The sequence below is a fragment of the Centropristis striata genome, chromosome 4, assembly GCF_030273125.1.
Source record: "Centropristis striata isolate RG_2023a ecotype Rhode Island chromosome 4, C.striata_1.0, whole genome shotgun sequence".
NCBI lineage: Eukaryota > Metazoa > Chordata > Actinopteri > Perciformes > Serranidae > Centropristis > Centropristis striata.
Genome location: NC_081520.1, coordinates 32,820,557 through 32,838,157, shown reverse-complemented (window position 1 = coordinate 32,838,157; position 17,601 = coordinate 32,820,557). Strand labels below are relative to the sequence as shown.

Sequence of the window (17,601 nt, the reverse complement as noted above, 5' to 3'; positions counted from 1 at the left end):
AATGTGACTTTTTTGGCAACTGCATAAATTATTGTTTGCATACAGCCTTAAAACAGGAAATCATTGTTTTATACAACCGGTATGTCAGCCAGTGCCCAAAGTCAGTAGTCTGTGAGGACTGCCTGGTTGACAACTTGAGTTTTCTATGATTATGTTTTGGACAAATTTAATTTTTTTTTTTTCCAGAGTTAGTTACACCTGACTAAAATAAATAGCTTGCTGCAGTGGTGGAAGAAGTATTCAGATCTTGTACTTCGAAGTAGAAATACTACAATGTAAAAATATTCCATTGAAGTAAAACCCCTGTATTTAAAATCTTACTCAAAGTCCGGGTAAAGTAAAAATGCTGGGGGCGTCCAGGGCGTTTTCAGAGCAGAGACTACTGCTCATTATTTCACTATTTTAAAACCAATTTTTTTACATTTGGTGATTTTTTTTCTTTAAATAAGACATTTTTCTGTGGTGTGGAAAACTCACATCACATATATATTTTTGCTTTTCCCATACTTTAGGTTAAAGTACAGGTCTCAATAAATTAAAATATCATAGATAAGTTTATTTATGTCAGTAATTCAATTCAAAAAGTGTAAATAACACATTATATAGATCCATTACATACAGAATTAAACATTTCATGTCTTAATTTATTTAATTTCTTCTAATTATAATGATTATGGCTTACATTTAATGAAGACCTAAATTCAGTCTCTCAAAAAATGTTAATATTACAAAAGACCAATTTTAAAAAGTATGTTTAATATGGAAATGTTGGCCTCTGAAAAGTATGTCCATCTATATGACTCAATACTCCTGGAAATGGACTTTTCCATGATATTCCAATTTATTGAGATGCACCTGTACATAAATATTAACATCAATATATACTTAATAAAATAGAATTAGTACCAGTACAGCCAGTAAGTAAACCTGTGGCCTAGCTCAGAATTACACATATATTATTGAATTATACTTATTGGTGCATTCATACATCTTAGCTGGTTAGGGTGGAGCTAATTTTAATTACTTTATATGTTGCAGGGTGGCATAACCTCAAATAATGTATTATAACCAATTTAGATTATTGATACAAAATATACATAAATAAACTAGGAACTAGGCCAAAAGCTTTTAAATAAATGTAAGTGGGGAAAAAGTACAATATTTGCCTGGAAGTATAAGGTAGCTTAAAATTGAAAGGTCCTTAAGTGAGTACTTGAGTACTTGGTTATATTCCAGCACTGGCGTGCAGCTGTAGCACTCTAATAATCACGATACTATAGTTAAGACTAGGGCTGGGCGATATGGACCAAAAGTCATCTCGATATATTTAGACTGAATATCGATATACAATATATATATCATATATCATATTTTTATCGCAATGTGAGAGCAAATGTTCAGTCAAAGTCAAATATGACATGTCACAAGTAGTTTTATTGAAACCGTTTATCTAAGTCAGCATAAATACTGTATATAAATAAAAATAGCCTTTGAAATAAAACAGGCCAATCTTTTTCTGAAATTAATATATTTGTATGAGAAAAGAACAACAAGCATTACAAAAGAACTAAATATGACAAACCCTAGTAAGGGCAGCATTTATACATAAAGAAAAAAAAAGAACTTTATCAATATATGTGATATTGTCTAATTCCTTATCACATTTAAATATATATGGATATATCGCCCAGCCCTAGTTGAGACTTATCAGGTGTTTAATGTCCAGTGTCTGCCTGATGTGTCGAAACTTCTCTTTCTTGCCTTTCAGCATTTTATTGATCTTTTTTTTTTCAAGGGTGCAGTTCTGGTTTCTCGCACATTTAGGCCATGCATGTGGGTTGCTCTATTTCAACTGTAGATTTCTTTGATCAGATAGTTTTTGTGGTCTGGTTGAAACTACAGCACACTACCACTTCTGTGCTGCTGGAGCTAACGTGTTGACTCTAGCTGCCATTAGCCCACGCCAGACTATTCTGGGTATGTGCTGCTACACTGATTCACTCACAAGTAGACACTTTCAACTGCAAAGTTACATCAGTAAGTGATGGAGGTGTTAAGCAATGCCTCTCTTGCTTGGTTTGTAGTCAAACAGTAGGCTGTGTATGTACGTGAGGAGAGTTAGCTTTAATCGACTAAACCTGCTCATTGCAAGGGTCTGACAGACAATACAGACATATTTGAGCGTATTATCTGCTCGTGAAAAGGGAAGATGGGTAGTTGTAATGTGAGCTTTAATTTGTGGATGATATTGATTTTATTATAATAAGTATTATATTGGCTTAAAGGCCTATCTTGCATCAGAAAGAACTACTCGCCATCTCAGCCAAGTGCTGAATTGCAGAGACAGAGTGCAAGTGTGTGGGCGTTTTGTTTGGCTCTCTCTCTCTCTCTCTCTCTCTCTCTCTTCCTCTCTCACTCTCTCTGACACTTCCGAAGGCGAGACCGGCAGCCTTCACCACATCCGACCCCGTAAAGATCTTTTATGAGTGATGACAAAATTCACAGCTGCTCTGGCTCTTGTTACACATGGTCCCACCATTAACTTAAAACAACATGAATCAGGAGATCAAACCGGGCCACATGCCGAGGACGAGGCCTAGAGAATAAAATGACACACAGAGAGAAATGACAATGAGGGGAAATGGGCAATAACTAAATGGAATTAAAATATTTGGGCGTTTATTTAGTCAAATGAACTGAATCCTACCCCTCTTTATTTAAAATAAATGAATATTACAACCATCATCTTAACTTGTGATTCGACCTGAAACTTTTTGTGCCATAGTGTAACATTACATTTTCATGTTTCCCGTAACTATAACTCTGCTCTCCTCGTGTTCAACAGGGTAAGGTTCACTTGGAGATGCGGTTGAATGAAGTGATCACAGAGAACGGCTCAGTAGGTCAACACCTACTAGTCCGGTGAGTAGGCCACGTCTGAACTAACTGTTTAAATTGTCTTTTAAACTGGGAATTTTGCAGGAGGTGTTCGACAGGAGGTTTATTTATACAGAACTGTAACAAAAAAAATAAAAGTCGTAAATTGCTTTACATGAAAGCACCACATGTACATATATTTACATTTACTGTGAATGCAAAACTCTATCAGAGCTTTTGTTCAGAGGTAGTAACTATAACTTAAACTCAGTGGCTGTAGTCACTGCAGCACAGGAGAGAAGAGGAAGAGTTTTTGAGTCAGTCAAATTTTTTCCTATTGTGTACATTTTCTCAGGGATCATAGGCATGGATTTAAATCGTGCAATGTCCAAATTTATGTTGGGAAAATCATTTTAAAATGGTCAATTAATGCCTGATACTGTAGCCAATTTGGAAACATTTTGTAATTAGTTATATTCCACCACTGCCTCTGACTAAGTACCTTAACTCAAGTACTATACCTAAGTACAAGGTATGTGTATGTCTTTACTTGAGTATTTCCATTTTATGTATCTTTATACTTCTACTCCACTGCATTTAGAGGCAGATATTGTACTTTTTACTCCACTACATTCAGCTTGAGCTTACTTTTCAGGTTGAGATTTAAAATGAAAAACATGATTAATTTAAAGTGATTAGACTTTTTTATTTATTTATTATTATTAAACCTCATAACAGTATATTACATAGTTAAAATGAGTATCTTTGAGAAAATTGCATAATGCATCAATAATAATCTAATAATATATTTGGAATATACAGGTGCATCTTAATAAATTAGAATATCATAGAAACGTTTATTTATGTCAGTAATTAAATTCAAAAAGTGGAAATAACACATTATATAGATCCATTACACACAGAATGAAACATTTCATGTCTTAATTTATTTAATTTCTTCTCATTATAAAGATTATGGCTTACATTTAATGAAGGCCTAAAATTCAGTGTCTCAAAAATATTTAATATTATAAAACACCAATTTTAAAAAGTATGTTTAATATGAAAATGTCGGCTTATGAAAAGTATGTCCATCTATATGCACTCAATACTTGGTTGGGACTATTTGACTTAACTACTGGAAATTGAGTTTTCCATCATATTCTAATGTATTTAGATGCACCTGTATAAACCAAATTCAGTGGGGCCATTCTGCATAATAAGTGCTTTTTAAGTGCATTTTGATGCTGATACTTTTGCACTTTTACTTTAGTAAGTTTTGAATGCAGGACTTTTTCTTGTAGTAATTTCACAGCGTGGTATTAGTAATTTTACTAAACTAAGGGATCTGAAGACTTTTTCCACCACTGGTCAGAGGAATATGAGAAGTAAAAGTTTGTAAAGTGGTTATCAAAAAGGAGTCATCACTGATAAAATCATATTACTTGTCAGTCTTGAGTGGGTTTTTTTTTAGCTGCTTGTGTCACATATGACTTTATCTGTCACCTTTACTTTCCTGCTGAACGTTTGACATCAAAACATCGTCACTGTTGCCAGATAACGACACGGGAAGACGGTCTGCATGAATGAAAGCTCTCATTGAAGAATTAGGTTGAGCACGTATATACGCACGCTCATACATACAGGTGTTTGTGTGTGTGTGTCAGACCTCGGGCTGTTTACGTATGTTGTTTTGCATCCCCCATTCATACTTGGATAGCGGGGTAATGAGGAGGAAGTGATGGCTTCTGTGCAGGAAGCTCTTCTCACACTGCAACCGATGTGGTTTTACTTCTGCCGTCATTCGCCGCGTGTCGCTCAGATTGTTTGCTTAAGCTGTCACCTGCTCGTTGCCAGCACTCACATGTGTAAAGATGGTTTCGACCTGCATCAGCCTGACCAGACAAGGCAGCAAAGGTGGAATCAAAGGTCCCAAGCTCCTGTTGCAGTGTGATTAGTCACCAGAGTCGGTAAGAACACAGCGAGATGCAAAGGAGCCTATAGGGAATATTGTCATGACACCCTGGAAGATAATACACAAACATCCTGACATTCGTTCTGCTCGATTTCTCCCTCTGGCCTCACTTAGTGACGGGCTGAATTCATTCTTATTCTCTGGTGGCTCCTGCTTAGCAGCCACATCCTGTTTAGGGTGCCTACAGTGTCTGTTTGTTGTCACCTGAAACAACTGTGAAAAAAGCTGTGGTCCCTGTGTGACACAAGCCAAACATGAGGGCAAAGCACTCCTCCACATGAAGACTGTATCGCCACCGTGTCAGTGCATAGAGCTATTTAATTTTGTTGACAAAATGTCTGTTTGAGAATTGAAGACTTGGCAGCGATGTCATTTTTAAATAGCAAACTTGACAATTGATGCCAGATTAAGCAAGTCTGTGAACTGATAGGAATTAAAAAAGGAGAAAATCATTTTTTGAATTGCACCCAACATCATGGCAATATGTTCATCTTCTGTGTCCAGCGCAGCTTCCAGCCATCACTACCAAATTTGTTTTTTGTTTATTTGAAACAACATACAACACTATTGTACAGGAATGTGTGGTGTAACAAGAGGGCATGGCCCAATAATGTGTTTGCATATTAAATTAAAATATGCATTTTGTCCCGAGTTAATGTAAATAGTTAGTTTTATATAGTAAATACTGAATTTATCAACATCAGATGTGGCACAGGGCGGCTGTGGCTGAGTTGGTAGAACGGTCACCTACTGAACGGATGGTTGCTGGTTCAATCCCTGACCATGGCAGCCTACATGTCGAAGTATCCTTGAGCAAGATACTGAACCCCAGATTGCTCCCGATGCTGCGTTCATCGGTGTGTGGATGAATTCCCGATGGTGGCAGGTGGCACCGTTTAGGGTAGCCTCTGCCACCAGTATGAATGTGTGTGTGAACGGGTGAATGAGCGCAGTCTGTAGTATGAGACGCTTTGAGTAGTCGCAAAGCGACTACAAAATCGCTATATAAGTGCAGGTCCATTTAACCATTTATCATTTTTTAAGTATTACTTTGTATTATATGGATGAGTTAAACCTTGTTGTAATTTTGGTTAAAAGTTCAGTATTTAGAGTTAAGTGTGTAGATTTAAAAACACAAAAGTTTGTCAGTTTGAACATTAAATAGACTGTTTTACAGTGGTTGAAGAAGTATTCAGATCCCTTACTTAAGTACTAATAACACACTGTGAAATTGCTCCACTACAAGTAAATGTCCTGTATTCAAAATTTTTTTTTCAGTAAAAGTACAAAAGTATCAGCATCAAAATGTACTAAAAGTATCAAAAGTAAAAGTACTCGTTATGCAGAATGGACCCACTCAGATTTTTATACAAGTGCATCTCAATAAATTAAAATATCATAGAAAAGTTTATTTATGTCAGTAATTCAATTCAAAAAGTGTAAATAACACATTATATAGATCCATTACACACAGAATGAAACATTTCATGTCCTAATTTATTTAATTTCTTCTAATTATGATGATTATGGCTTACATTTAATAAAAACCTAAAATTCAGTATCTCAATTGTTGTTATATATATATATATATTTATATTATATATTGAACTACTGGAAATGTACTTTTCCGTCAGATTCTAATTTATTGAGATGCACCTGTATGTATCAACTTTATTATTGGATTATTGTTATTGATGCATTTTATGTAAGCAGTATTTTACTGCTGTCCAGGTAGGGCATAATCATTTTAAATTGATTGTATCCCGAGTAAATGTACTTAGTTACATTCCACCACTGCTGTCTGTTGTTTGATGTTTTACAACACTTTGATGTTTTACACTGATGTTTTACAACATCCCGACTTTGTAAACGTGGTTGTATGTTAACTTAGGATAACACATCAATACAAAACTTTTCTAAAGATTATATGTCATTTTTAAAAGCCATAAATGTCAATTCATCAAGTTATGTATGGAAACCTTTGTTATCTCTGATATAGTTGTAATAGAGCTGCACCTCTTGTTAAACTATTTTGTTGATTGTTTTAAGTAAACCTCTTTTTAAACTCTAATGCAGACTGCAGAGGGTTAATAGTAATCCTGTAGCATTTCCACTCAGGCATCTGTTGAACCAACAATAAGTTATTTACCATGTATCCTCTCAAACAGCTGATCTCTCCCAAGGTCTGGGTCACTTTACAGTCAGTTTGTCAGTTCATAATTGCTGGAAATGTATTAAAACTTTTGTTTGACGTAAATTATGTAAAGGAAAAACAATTCTGACTAATATTTCAACTGATGATAGTGGTTTGATGATGAACATGGTACTAAAGTGTTGTCCATGTTGTGTCCCTGAACAATAAGTGTATTAACTGTGTCCTTCTTGATTTCTTTGTGACCTGCTCAGGATAATCGAGTGCCAGGGACTGCCTCTGATCAGTGGGCAGAACTGTGACCCCTATGCCACCGTGTCACTCGTTGGACCTGCCAGGTACCCATAGCTAAACCAAAATGTTTTTATAATCTTGTTTATCTCACATTTATTCAGTGAGTTTTATTGTGGTTGCTTGGGGAATTTAGAGCTTGTTTTTTGCCGGTGCATTTCAAGTTACACATGGAAGCCAAAACCAAAAAGCTGACAATGGAGAATTGTGTCTTTAATATTTGCAACAATATCCTCACTTTTTATCCTATCAATTTTTATATTTTTTACTGTCTGTTAGTGTATAGTTGCCACTCATAACCACAAGGTGGAAGGTTCTACATTATACTAGGGCTGGGCGATATGGACCAAAAATCATATCCTGATATATTTAGGCTGAATATCGATATATGATGTATATCCCGATAATTTTAGTGCAATTTTAATGTCAAAGTCAAATGACAAATGATGTCACAAGTAGTTTTATTGAAACCTTTTTTTAAGTGGACATAAATACGGTACTGTATAACAACAGGAGTACCTTTAAAAAAAAAAAAAAAAAAGTTTTAAAAATCAAAGCTCCATAAAGTGCACATTTAAATAAAAAAATATCTTAAATAAAAATAGCCTATGAAATAAAATAATCTTTTTCTGAAATAAATATATTTATATGAGAAAGGAATGACGAACACTACAAAAGAACTAAATATGACAAACCCTACTAAGGGCAGCATTTATATATTTATATATATATATATATATATATAAAAAGAAAACATTTGAACTATATTGATATATGCAATATGACCTAATTCCATATCACATTTAAAAATAATAATAATAATAATAAAAAATATATCGATATATTTTTTATATCGATCTATCGCCCAGCTCTACAATATACACATATGATGTTATTCTTTGTATTTTTCTAGGTCTAGAAGCGGCATGTTTCCTACTATTTAACTGATGGTTTGGGGGGAGCTGCAAGAAACAAACAAAAAACAAACAGTTATTGCAGGTGTAACACTATAGTTTTGTGATTTATTTTCTAATGCACCAAGCCAATGGAGGGTAGCCAACATCAGTGTGATCTCTTTTATCCATTTTGCACCAAACTGTAGTTGCTACAGTTACCAAACGGAGGCTAACACAGCAGTGCAATGATCTAATCTTGAGAAAGACAAGGAAGTCTTTAACCATGTGTTTAGAGCATGAGATAAGAAAAGACCACATGTAACAGATGTCCCTGCATAAAGTTTAAAAATAAATGGCTGTAATCTTGATGCTAAGAAATAAAAAGAGAATTTAAAAAGTGACAGTAAAAGCATAAATATTAGTATTTAGAGAAAGTTTTAAAATGTGACTTCCTGTAACATGTCTGTCCTCAGGTCTGACCAAAAGAAAACAAAGGTAAAGAAGAAAACCAGCAACCCTCATTTTGAAGAGACCTTCTTCTTCGAGGTAAATTCTGTTTGGCTTACTTAAACACTATTTATTTACAGTCATGGAAAACATTATTAGACCACCCTTTTTCTTCAATTTCTTGTTCATTTTCATGTCTGGTGCAACTGAAGGTACATTTGTTTGGACAAATATAATGATAACAACAAAAATAGCTCATAAGACTTTAAATTAAAAAAATACATTTTAAATTGAACGCCAAATTATGAAGGCCTCAGTATTTAAATGTGTTAACCTGTTGCTGCTGTTTCCTGCCCATTTGCACAATTGCTTGTTCCTGTATGTTTTTACTGTGTATAGTGTATTGCTAGTGTGTTTATTAATTACTTATGTGTATTTATGTTTATTCAGAGATTTAATGTTTTTATGTGTGTGATTGTTTGTTTTTATGTGTGTCATTTTTGTATTTTATATATTGGAGAAGACAAATTTACACCACAGTGGACAATAAAGTCATATCCGTCTTTCTGTCCATCTGTCTGTCTGTCTGTCTAAGAGCTGATATCTAGACATTTTCTATGGATTTCTTGATAGTAACCAAAATCACTATCAAGAAAACGCTAAAATGAAACTGTTATGAGCTATTTTTGTTGTTATCATTATATTTGTCCGAACAAATGTACCTTTAGTTGTACCAGGCATTAAAATGAACAAGAAACTGAAAAAAACAAAGTAAGTAAGCATGTGAATAATCTTCCACATGTCCACCCTCAGGTCACACGGTCAAGCAGCTACTCTAAAAAGTCTCATTTCCAAGTGGAGGAGGAGGACATAGAAAAACTTGAGATCAAGTAAGTTGGTTTGTTTTTTCTCTCATCTGTGCGTTTCACCTTCTGTGACTCTCTCTCTCTCTCTCTCTCTCTCTCTCTCTCTCTCTCTCTCTCTCTCTCTCTCTCTCTGTCTCGTTTCCCCTCTATCGTCTTGACAGAAGAAAAATTATTTCTTAACAACTTGAGGACAAAAAAGTGAATTTAGATCTGGTGTGTTCTGACTACTGATAGAGAGCCTTGGTCTCTGGTTAAGGATATGTGGGGCTTCCGTCACAGTGGACTCATAGCTCACTGGGTAAGACTAGACAGATTCAAAGGTAAACACTCATGCATGGTTTTGAGGTTTGGATTTGAGGTGGTGTCATTGCACGGGTATTGTATTAGTTTTTAATGCACCAAGCAGGTAAGCACCACTCCAGTAGAGACATTTATTTGTCCTTTTTTTTGGTGGTTATGTGTTTGTGCTGAACACACACAGCAACAACGAAAAAAAGTGTCTTTCTCGAGGTACATGTCGTTTAATGCCACGTATTTATACATGAAATAATTGTCTCACTTCCCGTCCTCTACCTTCGCAGAGTTGATTTGTGGAACAATGAGAATCTGGCTCAGGATGTGTTTCTGGGGGAGACGCGGGTCCCTGTCAAGATCCTGCGAAACGACAGCATCCACAAAGCCTGGTGAGGACTAGACAGAAGAAAATGTCTTTTAATTTCTAACATTATTATCCAGTAGAAATGAAAACAAATGTAAAGGCATTGATGTGCTCTAAACAAACACTAACGGCATCCATATATCTGCTTTTTTTTTTCTATCACACAATTTTGCTGCACTCAATCTTTGCTGAGGTGGTGCAAGCTGATCCAAAAATCAGTTTAGAAATCAATTTATAACTCCAGATCATTGGGAATATACAGTCATCGGGGAAAAAATTTGACAATTTTTTTCTTCAATTTCTTGTTAATTTTAATGCTTCACAAAACTAAAGGTGCAGCTGTTTGGGCAAATATAATGATAACAACAAAAATAGCTCATAAGAGTTTAATTCAAGAGCTTTTTCCACGGTTTTCTCGATAATAACAAAAATCATTATCAATAAATCAATGGAAAATGGCTATCTGCACTTAAATTAAACTTTTATGAGCAATTTTTGTTGTTATCATTATATTGATCCAAACAAATGTACCTTAAGTTGTACCAGGCATTAAAATTAACAAGAAATTGAAGAAAACAAGGGTGGTCTAATCATTTTTCCATGACTGTACTTAACGTTCAATGTACTCTTCTGACTTTTATTTTCCCAAACCTCCAGTTTCCACTAGTCTTTCCCACTCAGACCACAACATTAACACCTACTGAAAAAATCTGTAGTATAGTCTGATTTGTGAACTGCTCTTCGCACTAAAATTCTTCACATGTATGTCAGCCCCATGCAGTCTTTTATACACAGACCTGTTGTTCTACCTTCCAGGGCTTAGTGTACTGCCATGGCTGAAAATAAATGGGTTCATTTTAGATTTCCATGGAAGACATGAAGATCCATGTTTATCAACCACCAGTTATTCATTTTTTTTTTTTTTCAATTTACAGTCATGGAAAAAATTATTAAACCATTGATTTCTTCAATTTCTTGTTCATTTTAATGCCTGTTACAACTAATTGTGGATTTGTTTGGACAAATATAATAAATAATAATAATAAATAATAATAATTTTTCTTGATAATAACCAAAATCATTATGAAGAAAACCATGGAAAATTTTTGTTGTTATCATTATATTTGTCCAAACAAATGTACCTTTAGTTGTACCAGGCATTAAAATGAACAAATGCAATGAAGAAAACAAGGGTGGTCTAATCATTTCTTCCATGACTGTATATTAATTGGGTCAAACAGGAGTAGCCTCTCTCTGGTCGAGTTTATGGGACTGTGGAAACATCAGGGACAATCATGAAAATAAGTCCAGCACTTTTTGTGTCCTATCCTTGCCAATGCCTGATTATGTTTCTGAATAAATTAATTGGATTGCTTGTAATCGCTGGTGGATTGTAACTCAGTACATTTACTACTATTGATTACTTAAATTAGCTCTACCTTGGACAACAGTAAAATGGTGCTTACATATATTCATGTTTTCATTCATGTCAATTCAAGTTTTGAATGCAGGACTTTTACTTGTAGTGGAGTAATTCTGCAGTGTTATTAGTACTTTTACAAGGGATCTGAATACTTCTTCCACCACTGTAAGACAGTTTATTTCATGTTCAAACTGATAAACTTTTGTGTTTGTAAATCTGCACATTGAATTCTAAATACTGAACTTTTAACCAAAATTACAACCAGGTTTAACCCACCATATAATACAAAGTAATACTTAAAAAACACTTCTGCTGCTGGTAAATTCAGTATTTACTATATAAAACTGACTATTTACATTAACTCAGGACAAAATGCATATTTTAATTTAAATGTCAAACACATTATTGGGCCATCCCCTCTTAAGACACCACACATTCCTGTTAAATGGTGTTGTTGTATGTTGTTGCAAATAAACAAAAAAAGAAAAACAAATTTGGTAGTGATGGCTGGAAGCCGCACTGGACACAGAAGACGAACATATTGCTATGATGTTGGGTGCAATTCAAAAAATTTAGCAAAACCAGGCCACACAAAGTCACTCTGACCTGCAGCCAGATCACCTTTTTCTTCTTCTTCTTCTTAACTAGATCAGGTCTTTAGAGCTTCTAGCTTTTGCCTCTTTATGCTAAGAAACTCCACTCTGCTCATCCCTTAGGACAACTTGAAACCAGGTGATCTGATCAATCTTCCTAGATTTCTCAGTGTTCAGCAGTTTTTCCATTTGTGTGGGTGTTTCCTAGCTCTGCGTCAGTGTAGGTGATAGGGGATTGTGCCAGATAGCAATCTGTTAGTACATGAGGGCTGTGAGTTGAGTGCGTGGGTGGCTTTTTGCATGGTGGCAGTACCTCATGTCCTGTGTTTATGCTGGAAATGGTCCATGTTGCACACATAAAGACTGTTCAGCTCTGTGAAATCAGTACAGGTGATCTGTTGACTATTTCCGAGAAGCGTCTCTGTGTACCAGTGTACCTTGATTACAGATCCAGCAGTTTTTATGGACAAGCCCTCTGTATGTAGCTGCAGCTTTTTGAAGCACTGCAGTTCAACTCTGCATTTAATCATGTTGTGTTTTGCTCCACCTGTTGGCTTCTAGGGAGACGTGCATGCAGCAGAAATCTTCTCTTAAAGACACATCATTCAGTTTTTTGGATTTGTTTTTAAGTAGAAACCTTCAAGTCTACTAGGGTCATTAGAGTCTGCTTTTATTGAGACAAACTTTGAATTGTCACCATGATAAAAATAGCTCAAACTCTTCGTAAAGGCAGTTCAGAGCAACAGTAGTAATAGTTATAGTTATATATTAGACAGTAATGTATTTCAACACATAACTGATAATTCAATTATCTACTTTTTTGGTTTAGAACCATTTTACAAGGAGTTTTCATGGTTGTTGAGTAAGACTTGTTAACGGTTGATTTATAAAGCTTTACAAAGCTATTTTTTTTCCAAAGGCAGCAAGTCCATTTCCAGTAGTTTAAGTCAAATAGCCCCAACCAAGTATTGAGTCATATAGAGGGACATACTTTTCAGAGGCCAATATTTCCATATTAAACATAGTTTTTATTACAATTTTTTGAGACACTGAATTTTAAGTCTTCATTAAATGTAAGCCATACTCATTATAATTAGAAGAAATTAAATAAATTAAGACATGAAATGTTTCATTCTGTGTGTAATGGATCTATATAATGTGTTATTTCCACTTTTTAAATTTAATTGATATAAATAAACTTTTCTATGATATTCTAATTTATTTAGATGCACCTGTACTTTGGCCCTGAAGTTCGGGTAAAGCAAAAAATATATATGTGATCTGAGTTTTCCACACCACAGAAAAATGTGTTATTAAACACACAGCCAAATTTGAATCAGAATTTTTTTTTAAAATAATAAAAAATAATAATTAAAAAAAACGTCAAATGTAAAAAAAATTGGTTTTAAAATGGTGAAATAATGAGCAGTAGTCTCTGCTCTGAAAACGCCCTGGATGCCCCCAGGATTTTTACTTTCCCTGGACTTTAAGTAATATTTAAATTACAGGTCTTTTACTTTCAACAGAATATTTTTACACTGTAGTATTTCTACTTTTATTTAAGTACAAGATTTGAATACTTCTTCCACCACTGCAGCAAGCTGTTTACTTTAGCCAGGTGTAACTAACGCTGGAAAAAAATATTAATTTTAGCAACGAATTTGTCCAAAACATAAATCATAGAAAACGACTTTGGGCACTGGCTGACATACTGGTTATATAATACAATGATTTCCTGTTTATAGTTGGTTTTAATCATTATAATTAGAAGAAATGATATAAATTAAGACATGAAATGTTTCATTATGTGTGTAATGGATCTATATAATGTGTTATTTCCACTTTTTTAATTGAATTACTGACATAAATAAACTTTTCTATGATATTCTAATTTATTGAGATGTAAAAGCCCTAGTGTTAGCATAAAACTTGGTATAATTGGTTTCTGATGTGTTGAGCAGGTGATCAACCATCCGTCAGCCTTCCTGAACACGGTACTAAAGTATTTGTTTTCCCAAACATCACAGCACAGTGTTTATTAATGTGTTTGTCTTCCTGTGGTCGAACAGGTATCTCCTCCAGCCCAAAGGGAACGGCAGCAAGTCCAAGTCTGATGATTTGGGATCCTTGCGTCTAAAGCTGACCTACATAGAAGACACGGTGCTGCCATCTACCTACTACACACCACTCTGCAACCTGCTGCTCAAATCCCCAGAAGTGAAGGTTAGACAGGAGCTCAAATAATGCTTCCTATACATCAGAAGACTTTGAAAAGATTTGGAAAAGTGTTTAGAGTTTTTAGTCCCAGCCTAGTCTCAGACTGAGATTTTACAAAGACTTTGAATCTTGCAGGGTAACTATTTACAAGACTACCACTAGATTCTTTTAGCATTTTTTTCCTACCATGCAATTTTTTCCCATCATGCTCTTAGTAAAAACTTACAAAATGGAGGAGAAGCAGCTTTTGGCTTCAGCTGCTCTAGTGTGTGCGGTGGATTGTGTTGAAAAAAAAAGCAACAAAAAGAAGAGAAGACGCCACAAAATGCCCCCTCAGCAAAACTATTTTTTTTTAAATTATCAAAATATATGATCATGTAAGTGTTCAGTAGCATATTGCTCCCCCCCTCTCAATGCCATCAATCCATGTATTTCCCTTTTTCTCCCTCAGCCCATCTCGGCGTCAGCAGCACACATCTTGGGGGAAATCTGCAGAGAGCGATACGAGGCTGTTCTGCCCACGGTTCGACTGCTGCTCCACCACAATCGCTTTGTGCCTTTTGTCTCTGCTGTGGCAGCACTAGAGCTGGACAACACTCAGTGAGTACTTACACAGGACGGGCAGACAGTGGCATGTGGCTACTAAGACGCATGTTTACAGATAGATGTCAGATCTGCTGGAAATATTCATACAATTAAATTTTAATGTTGTGTTTTCAAGTTTTGAAAAGTGCTTGGAGCCAGGCTCACCAGCGCTTATGAGCCACATAAAACTATTGTATTGGATTTCATTAGATTGTGTACTGATCTACAAAGCCTAACAGAAGGTAAAACTGAGAAAAACTGCTTAAAGTTTTTTTACGTTTTTAACTGGGCAGCCAAACGGGTTATAGCTAGGTAACTGATACGACACTTATTTCTACATGTATTGATTATGTCATTTTTATGCTCAAAAATCATGATGGTTTATTTGACTTTTGACCCCAAAAATGTAGCTATTGCACTCTGGTTTTGCATTGCTGTAAAAGGTTTGAATAGTAATGCACAAACACAGTGCAGTAACTACAATGATGTTTTAAAAGTGATTAACAATTCTATTCAAAGTTTTGTGTATTTTAGACTTAACATTATAAAGTAATGTTATATTTTAGTCTAAATATAATTTTTCTCACTTTTTTTACTTAATTACTATCTAGATAATAATTTCCCTATCAAATAAACTTATAATTTCTATTCTTGTCTTCACTTTTCAACACAATGAAGAATTAAAAGGCTACACTGTATTACAGTAGTATTTCTCTGAAATAAAGCAAATTGAAATCTTAAACTTTGTCACAAGATTAAACAGATGTCAAGGAGGTCATTTTTAGTTATAACTCAATTTCGAACAAAAATGTAGTTACTGCAGTTAGGCTTGGTAGGGCAGTATAGGTGTTCTTAATAAAGTGGCCAATGAACGTATGCACTGTATAAGTATATATATATGTGATTTACCACAGCTGTAAGGTGCTGGAACAGCTGAAAAAATGCTGGAAAAGTGCTTGAATTTTGGGAATCTTTGGGAAAGGTGTAGGAACCTTTCTGTGATTATTCCTTGGGACTATGATCATTTTACCAAAGTTGAGTCTGAAACAGGCAGCAGCTCTGCAATATAATAGATTTTTTAAAGGGGGACTCCACTGTTACCTTTATTTTTACTCTGACACGCTTGTAAAATTTGTTTAATAGTGCCCTTATTCTAAATTCAGGATCTTTTATTTTCTGGGGTGGTGTTAAACCTTTGGATGCTGAAAAGATGAGCAGTTCTTTATTTATGATTGTCCCAAAACTAAAAACTGTATATGAATTGTATCCACACAGGGAGGCTAACACTATATTCCGTGGCAACTCACTGGCAACTCGCTGCATCGATGACATGATGAAGATTGTGGGAAAGAATTACCTGGCTGTTACCCTGAAGCCTGTAATAGATGAGGTATGAGTAATAAGGACACACACACACACACACACACACACACACACAGTGAGTAGGGATGCCATGAATCACTGAGGTCAGTGTGGAAAAGTCCCCTTGTACAGCTGTGTTTCCACCACAAACAAGTAGATGTAATTGGGTGATTTTTGCATTGACTATTAGGGCTGGGTGATATATCGATATAAACAACTGAACAACTGAACATTTGCTCTCACTTTGCAATACAAATATTAGGATATATATCATATATCGACATTCAGCCTAAATATATCGGGATATGACTTTTGGTCCATATTGCCCAGCCCTATTGACTACTTCTGTTTGAATAATTTCCTCTCAATAGCTTGCATTAATAAGAATTGATATTGTATTTAGTTATTTGTGAGTGGTATATTTGTGGCTTTTTGACACTGGTCTGTCTGCATTTTCAGTATTTATCATAGCTTAGTCTTGTTTATCTTCATATTTTGTCTTTAATCTGTGACTTAATATTGCTCTTTATTAAATAGTTTATTGAATGCTAATTTTATTTCCCTAACACATCTGAAAAACTGCCTGAAGTACTCACTCATCATCTACTGTAGATGCCAAGAAAACGGGAATAAATCACATTTACATACTAACACAAAATCTCCCTCTATGATAATTTCACAATAATACATTAGACCTGACTAATTGTTTGCTGGTTATGTTTTTTTTTGTCCTTTTTTGAATTTTCATAGATTTGTGAATCCAACAAAACATGTGAGATAGACCCTGTTAAACTAAAGGAAGGCGACAACGTGGAGGTCAACAAGGTAAATGCTCTCGACCTTTACAACCCTGTCTGCAGACGAGCAGAACATCTTTTAAAGTCCTTCTGTAATAGAACTATATTAGTATAGTTTTGCTTAACACTTTTAGTTTTAGTGGCCATGACATTCTTTTCCTCTCTACTATGAACTAACATAACTTTATCCCAAATCGGACACCGTTCGACTAAGATTCTATCAAAATTTCACATTAACTGCTCATATAAATGATTATGTTATGCTTCCAATTAATTAAATGATGTGAAACTAAAGTCTAACTTCTTATCTTTCGAACCGTGTATTGTTTTAACCGTATACTTTCGGGTTTACAAGAGTCGCCAAAAGGACGCTAACGCTGGTGAATTTGCCGTGTGCTAACTGTATCCCAAATCGGACACTTGGATCTCTTCGCTGTAAAACAGTGGAGGCTGCTGAGTTTT

At 34.9% G+C, this 17,601-nt stretch overlaps 1 protein-coding gene across 2 annotated transcripts in view; it reads left to right on the top strand.

Moving 5' to 3' along the window:
• Positions 1-17,601, top strand: part of rasa2 (RAS p21 protein activator 2) — a 40,344-nt gene that overhangs the window by 11,138 nt on the left and 11,605 nt on the right. For both annotated transcript variants that reach the window (XM_059331736.1, XM_059331735.1), the window contains exons 5-13: positions 2,846-2,922; positions 7,259-7,342; positions 8,665-8,737; positions 9,452-9,528; positions 10,086-10,187; positions 14,248-14,401; positions 14,847-14,995; positions 16,256-16,370; positions 17,093-17,167. In XM_059331736.1, the coding sequence (XP_059187719.1) occupies positions 2,846-2,922; positions 7,259-7,342; positions 8,665-8,737; positions 9,452-9,528; positions 10,086-10,187; positions 14,248-14,401; positions 14,847-14,995; positions 16,256-16,370; positions 17,093-17,167 (906 nt within the window). The remainder of the gene's footprint in view (positions 1-2,845; positions 2,923-7,258; positions 7,343-8,664; positions 8,738-9,451; positions 9,529-10,085; positions 10,188-14,247; positions 14,402-14,846; positions 14,996-16,255; positions 16,371-17,092; positions 17,168-17,601) is intronic.